Genomic DNA, 7,447 nt, shown 5'->3' with positions numbered 1-7,447 from the left:
ATAAAATATTATACTTCAAAATTTATACAAATATCTATAAAATTAATAATACTAATAATAATAATAATTATGAGTGCACTTTTCTCTGATTAACCTTAAGTGTTGCCAAAGAGATCCTCATATCAAGTATATAAGTGTACAAAGTTTATAGTATTTTGACACCGTTAATGGCAAATACGCGTCGAGTCAATATTTCCTTCATGCCTTCGACCTTATATTGACAGCAAAAGGTGAAAATGAGAAGCGATAGATGAAGTATACATTTGAACTCTTTTTCTTTTAAAAGATGCATTCTTTAATCTTAGGTGATTGACTTACTGTAAAAATACTGGTTTTGTGACAGAGTTTCCTCATTTGGCAACAATGATTCGTTATGGAGAAATATTTGCAAACGCATCTAGCAGTTTTCTACATTGAAGTCGCGTGCATTAATTCATTGCTCTTTACAAAATTAATTTCCAATTCAGTCACGGTTGCTGATAGTTGGCCAATAACAATTCTGTCGTATTGTAAACAACGCACGCAATATATAAGTAGGTCATGGTAGTTGTCCGTTATTTATATGCCGTTGCCTGCATGTTCATTTTTAAACTGGTCGGGCATAAGCTTCCATTCATCTCTGGTTATTTTTATCGTGGACTAGTAATATAAAAGATGTTTTCAGCACTTGTAAACAAACTAATTTTGGCATCAAAACGAATCCTCCATTGTAAATATAGTGGACTTCTGCGGCGCGTAGCAAATATTCAGTTGTGGTGAGTAATCGTATTAGATTAATTCTTTCTGTCAAAAAGTCAATAATCCAATGACAGTAAATAACTTGAGAACACTTCTGGATTACAATGTCAGTGTTTGACGATTTCAGAACGTGAGATGTCGATGTCGACTTCCAAGAGTTACCCGTCCAATTAACTTACCTCAAGCATTATTAAAACACTCTAATGGGCCACAGATTGCTGCGTCATTTGTGGTTGTAGACGTGCTTTTGGAATTTCCTCTTACAGTTTATTTGTTTAACCAGCTCAATATAATTGCGCTCTGTTTACCGGGATAATTCTCGTTCTTCCTAATTGGCAAGTTCTTCTAACAGTTGTTCTAAACTATATCTAATGTAGGATCTAATCATTTTTTTAAACTGAAAGATGTCCGCAGCAAAAACGTTTTGCTTATTACATGTTAAGTAACAGACCTCTTTTATATAAAGTTTTAGTTGTGCATATTTCACTTTAGCCTCTCTACCGCCACTAACTAGCCGCCCCCCAGTTTTATTTCCACTGTTGTCCTCATTCTAATTTGATTGCCAACGTGTAAGGATTTGTCGATAAAGATCGATGAAATCGGTAGGTGTCAGACACCCCTATAACTTGCAAACACCAGTCTCATTTCACTACTGCGCGGAATGATGAGCATCGTCTGTTCCGTTCATTAACGTCCTTGAAGGGCGAGGACATCCCGAAAGTGGGCATAGCAGCGTGTGCGCTTAGATAATAAGGCGCAAACTGACTGTTAACCTAGCTTTAACCCAAATCCCCTTTCTGTGTCTGGAATAGATGCGATTGCCGTGCGCCGTGTGGCTAGCGACGACGAGATACGTAAGAAATAGCAAGAAAATTCTCTGTTAAACTGTACCTGCGACGAGCCCAAAGGGAAAAGGGGCCCTAGGCGCCTGTTACACGCTATGCGTTTTCCAGGTAGTCATCACGAATAACCAGAGCTATCAGTCTCTTCGTCGTGGTAGGACGTTCTAGGCTAACATCTGCTAGCAACACCGCAACAAAGAAAAATTTGGGATAAAGAGAAAATTGTAACAGCTATCGTCAATGATGACAATGGCGTTCTAATTACGAAAAGAAAGTTCTACGAAAAAAGTTCAGCTGGACAAAAGTTTTTCAGGTAGGGGAATAACGGACGAAGTAACAAAGAAAATAACAAATTAAATGCCATTTGTTGTGACGGCTGAAAGGTGAAAAACCGATTTTTGTTAGGTATTGCAAAATTATCTATTGTTGTATGAAATTGTGGAGATAATGGGTTCTTAGCAGCAGAAAATTATAATGAAGCATGTTACGCGAAAAGATTACGTAGCATTGTGAATAAATATTCGGCAGAATGTAAAATAATGCAAGTAGTCAAAAGTCAGTAGAGTAGAAAAGGTATGGGTGCCGATTTCTTACAATGATTAACTTAGTATAAATGTAAATAATGGTAAATATTGCCTTTGTTGACGTCAACGAGCATATACTATCGTCGTGTGAAAAAATTCAAAGTAAATCTACCTCCAAAAAACAACTGGGCGGATTAGCTAGAGATTAAGTTGAGAGAACCATATGTGGGTACTACACAGAAAAACTAGATTTGGGCATTAATCAGTCAGAGGAGTCTTATTAACCTAACTATTCGAAACCAATCGCAATCACCACTTAGTCAAACAGAGTAAAAATTGCTGCAATTCTAAATAAACGTCATAAGGCATATTGCAATAACTGTGTGTATTTATAATATATTGGCAACAGACAGCTGAACGTGAACACGTAAAGGTATGTATACACCGATTTACTTAATTATAAAATGACTAACGAGTGTATCGCTGTTTCGTGACCTCTTTTGCAATTTGTTCCCTAGGCGTTCATGTAGATCAGCCATTAGGCGTCACATAAGCTGACGAGTGCGTTCCTTGATGCAGTACCATAAACGGTAATCACCACGTTCAACTTTAGTACCGGCAAAAGAAATCTGAATCGGTATTACTAAGAGAGCTCAAGGTGATAATGCTGAAAAGCGTTTTGTTAAATTTGAGAGGAATTCTGTTACACACGTTGCCTCGGCCATTTAATCGTCAGTACGATAAATTTACCATTTCAACTAAGAGAAGCATTGATTGATGACTACCGACTCAGATTTAGTACTTTTGTCTGGCTATAAAATTGCGTATGTGTAATCTATATGGACAGGGCAAATGTTTCTTTTTTCCATAGTCTTCCAATAGTGTAATCATGTTTGCGGTATAAATATGCTTTTAGGCAATATTTAAAATCACACGCGTCGCGTATGCATGAAAACCACAGTACAACCAATGGCCAATCATCAGTCTGATTCAGTTTGTGCGTTTATTCGGTTGCAGGCATTTGCGATGAGTGGCACAAAGGCTAGTCCGAGCAGTTTTGTGGTCTCGATTTCACCACGGAGTGGCGAAGACGTCTCGACCGTGCTCTCAAGCTTGTTTGAAAATGCGACAACGATACCTACCATGAATGCTCCATCGGGAACGTTCGCGGAAGTGTACGAAAAGCTCTTACCAGTTTTGTTACAGTGTTTCGTCATCGTAACGCTGGGATACGTTTCGGGTCGTAGTCGGCTCGTGCCACAATCGGAAACTAAGGGTCTTCAGATGACAGTGTCATATTTCTTTCTGCCAGCGCTGGTGTTCCGCTCATTGGCGACCATCGATCTATATATGGTTAACCTGAAGTTCTTAGCGTCCATTTTTATCGGAAAAATGATCATCTTTGTATCAACGGGTCTGCTCACATGGTTGCTCAAGCGCGAGAATCGAGCGAGCTTTGCGGGCCTATTTGCAATTTTCTGCAGTCAGTCAAATGATTTTGCTCTAGGCTATCCTCTCGTAAGTTATCTGTACGAGAAGGACCACCCTGAGTTTTCCCATTACCTTTACCTAATTGCGCCAATTCAGCTAATGATCTTAAATCCAATTGGCTTCATTCTTATGGAGTACGGCCGTATTTCAAATGATCAACGGCCAGTGCAGTGTCAACCGAGACCTTCATCTCATCTTCGAAGAACGATGATGGGTGTCCTCAAGAACCCAATCATTGTAATGACTGCTGCGGGTATTGCGGCCAATTTTGCGTTTCAACGAAAGCTACCTCTCGTGATCGCAACTATTGTGGAGCCCCTTGGTGCCGGATTTACGGCGTGCGCTCTGTTTCTACTTGGACAGAACATGGTGGGCGGGTTTGATACTATGTGTAAGTACACCCTTCTAATAACGACGTTGCTAGTCTGTGTTAAAGTACTAGCTGCGCCTATTATTATTCGAGAGGTGATATCGCATATCGGCATTCCGGACAACGCGTACACGGATTTCGGCTTTCTGTATGGCATGTTGCCACCGGCTCCAACCGTGGCGATATTCGCGACTCAGTTTTGCCTGCCTAAGGACGCGGTGTCAGCTGGTGTGGTCTTGGGCACGTTCGTCTCAGCGCCACTAATATTCATTACGGCCACAATGAGTAAGATTAGTGATAATCCCTCGTATCAACAAACACTGAGCACGGCCATATCATGCACGAGCCTTGTGGCGCTCCCATTTTGTCTGTGGACCATGTTTGTACTACTGCCGAAGCGTAAACGTGTGACACATTCATCGACAATGTGGCTTTTGGCGGCGCAGACTTTCACTTCACTCGGAGGTTTGATGCTGTTTTGGATGAGCGAAGATAGAAATGTGCTCTTTCACATACATACCGCAGTGTCGATGAGTGGTATCTTCGCTAGTCGTATCTGGACTGCGGTTATCGCAGTTGTTCTCATGCTATCTCACCAGCGTAGCCTATGTTACGTGTTGAAAATCCGAAGCACTCTAATCTTTGCAGGTTTTGCGGCATCGCTGATAGGAACCCTCATATTAATTGCGGGGATTCCGTTCGGTAGCCACCAGCCCCTCGTCCACGACCCGAACTTCCATTTGGGCAGACTTCAGGCCGCTGTGGCTCTAATAGTTCTCTTGGTATCCTTCCTATTAAGTCTGTACGGCCTGGTACGCCAGCAGAGGTTCCGGTCGCGTGACGAATATAGGCCAATACTCTTCCCTGACGATGGAGAGAACAACAGCACAGCAACCGTGAGAAACCTTTCGCCATCATCCGGCAAACTACCACGAGTGTCATCGCTCAGCGCTTCGACAAACGCTCTTCGAACATCGACAAACTTGTGCGCCAATTGTTTATGCTTAAAAGACAGCAAGCAACCGAACAGCGGTCAAGATCTGGTACTCGACTTAGAAGACATCGGGAAGCCAAAGTTTATCAAACGAAAGGTGCCCCGCGTACGCCGTCTCAGCGAGAAGCAGGCAGGTGCAAATGGAGAAATAATATCGGAAGAGCTAATTGCATCAGGCAGTAGGTTCAATCCATTACACTGTGGACCCACCTACCACTGTACAGTTATTGAACGTAAAGCATGCGTGTCGACAGTGAAAGCGTATCTCAACCAGGTCTATAAGGGAGAGGAAGTCACCGAGCCCGAGGTTGATCTTCATCAATCATTCAGACACGTATGTCTCCTAATAATGTTGCTGTTTTCGATGCTTATTGGTATTGCAGTATGTCTTTGGCAGCTTCTGATCGAAAGGCCTAGCGGGATACTGCTAGAGCTCGAATTTCTCGACATTGTTTTTAACTATGGCCAAGGCATTCTGACGTTCATCGTATTTGGCGCAGACGCCTCCTGCGTCCTGTTTCCGTTCCTTGGCATTCTCGATGTTTTCTTTTGTCGAGGTGTCGATCTACCGGCATTCTGTGAACTTTCTGTTGAAGTCAAACAACAGTGCGAACAATTCCGCATCTATCATATGGACATCTGTGCGAGTGATATCTGTCCCGATGTAGACGTCGAGAGCGTGGTGTTTTCCGGACAGCAGATGTGCGACTGGTTGTGCCTTGTCGGGCTGGCGCGCACTCGAGACGATGCTGTTTCATACGGGCGAGCGTTGCTTGAAGGTCGTACAATCGCGCACGTCGCGAACGCGAAACACTTTGAAGACGATGTGCACATGTACCGTTTTATTAGTTACCCGCCCTGCGCGGCTATGGTAATTAATTCTTAGAGGGTTGACCCTGTTGTCCGAGATTTTCCCAACTTTTCGGCGACTCAAATCGAACCTAACGCGATACTCAATACCCTTTGTGACGAAAAATGTCGCTGTTAAATATCAGTGCAATTATGTGCGTAAGATTGCGTCAAAAGGGAAATCCGCTAAAGATGGATAATCGAAAGGCCAAAGTCTGAAACACGGAAGCTATTAACTTAAATTAAAAATGGACAGTCGCGAAGTTCAACAAAGAACAAACTATGTTTTCAACTGTTGGACTCGAGCTTAGCGTTGACCTGTCTATTGAACCATCCACGAGTAAATGAAAGATCTGACTTATCATTAGTACTATTAATTAAATATATATGTCCGCACTTCGAACATATTCGAAATGAGTGACAACGTGACTGACAGTGAGAAAGTGTAAATATTATGTGTATAATGTAAATTAAGTGCTTAGTAAATGTTGTGATCTAAAACAGACAAGTGGAGTGCTCGTTTTTCTCAAAAAGATTTATGCAGCTAAAATAAATAAGCGTCTAAAATAGTGATTTTTGCCTTGATATAAGAAGTTCAATTATGTTTCCGTTTAACGACAAGTATGAGTTATAACTGGGGTAAAAGGGACCATTTAAAAACAATATTAAGTTAGGCTATCATAAATATGTACCTAATACAAAACGAAAAATAATTGACACGATTATAAAATTCCCGAAATAAGATAAACGGTTCGAAGGTTTCATCTTGAATATGCAAGTTAGCAATGCGCTGACTACAATAGAGCCACGATATCGGCACGATGATCTAACAAAAAACAACTGAATGTGTCGAAATTGTTTTTGCAGTTGTTCGAGTCGCATAAGCGTCTACAGGAAGATAGTTCAAGTTGTCAATTCTTTCATTATCACTATTGTTTGTAGTAGGTGAAAAGTATTGACTACGAAGTTAGAAAGTTGCCTAAGCAGTATATTCACTATAACAGATGCCCTTTCTGAATACTTTTAAAATAAGTTCAGTCTAGAGATTAGTAACACATACCTTTTTTGTATAATGTTCATGTGTAGATGTAGTGATATATGTAAAAAAAAAACTACACACACAAAATAAAAGTCTTTGGCAGCGGTGGGATTCGAACCCACGCCCCCGAAGAGACTGGTGCCTTAAACCAGCGCCTTAGACCGCTCGGCCACGCTACCGTTGGGAAGTGCACCGCTACAATCAATTTTTACCGACGGAGGTGGACTACTACAATTATAATCATTATTTTGTAACTCATTACATCGAAATTTTAAAATGTTTTAACAAATAAATCGTTATCGGTGGCCCTGAGCTCACCTGCTTCATGGGTGCGTTTTCCTACATCTCTGGCTCAGATAATTAGTGCAGAGCGAATTAGCCAATACAATATCGGCTTTCTGTAATCTATTATTCAGATTGTATTAACATGACAGTCTTTAATATTTAGAATTAACAAAGCGAACGTTTCGCAGGAACGTCGCAGTCGATATGTGCTATTAAATAAAAATCAAAAAATTGATAGCAGAGCGTGGTTTCGATCCACGGACCTCTGGGTTATGGGCCCAGCACGCTTCCACTGCGCCACTCTGCTACTGTGCG

The 7,447-nt window shown here is 41.4% G+C and overlaps 1 protein-coding gene and 2 non-coding genes across 4 annotated transcripts; 1 reads left to right on the top strand and 2 right to left on the bottom strand.

The window, feature by feature from the left end:
* Positions 1–65: 65 nt before the first annotated feature.
* On the top strand, positions 66–6,377 carry anchor (integral membrane protein GPR155 homolog anchor). 2 transcript variants are annotated; one of them, XM_022849909.2, is made up of 3 exons: positions 66–1,893; positions 2,623–2,694; positions 3,122–6,377. In XM_022849909.2, exon 3 carries the CDS (start codon positions 3,131–3,133, stop codon positions 5,843–5,845), a length of 2,715 nt encoding a protein of 904 aa, XP_022705644.1. In that variant the 5' UTR covers positions 66–1,893; positions 2,623–2,694; positions 3,122–3,130; the 3' UTR covers positions 5,846–6,377. The 2 variants fall into 2 exon arrangements, with proteins under 2 accessions (XP_022705644.1, XP_086828460.1); XM_086972334.1 differs by lacking the exons at positions 66–1,893; positions 2,623–2,694 and adding an exon at positions 2,237–2,537.
* Positions 6,378–6,944: 567 nt separating this feature from the next.
* Positions 6,945–7,026, bottom strand: TRNAL-AAG (transfer RNA leucine (anticodon AAG)). The gene has a single exon. It is a non-coding gene; the product is annotated as a tRNA-Leu (tRNA).
* Positions 7,027–7,367: 341 nt separating this feature from the next.
* TRNAM-CAU (transfer RNA methionine (anticodon CAU)) lies at positions 7,368–7,439 on the bottom strand. Its single transcript has one exon. It is a non-coding gene; the product is annotated as a tRNA-Met (tRNA).
* Positions 7,440–7,447: the final 8 nt, after the last annotated feature.

Source organism: Varroa jacobsoni, unplaced genomic scaffold (genome assembly GCF_002532875.2).
Source record: "Varroa jacobsoni isolate VJ856 unplaced genomic scaffold, vjacob_1.0 scaffold_1428, whole genome shotgun sequence".
Classification (NCBI taxonomy): domain Eukaryota; kingdom Metazoa; phylum Arthropoda; class Arachnida; order Mesostigmata; family Varroidae; genus Varroa; species Varroa jacobsoni.
This window is presented reverse-complemented; position numbering and strand designations above follow the sequence as displayed.

What these genes read in the sequence shown, in the direction of transcription:
- anchor (XM_022849909.2), top strand. Translation starts at nt 3,131, where the DNA reads ATGAGTGGCACAAAGGCTAGTCCGAGCAGTTTTGTGGTCTCGATTTCA.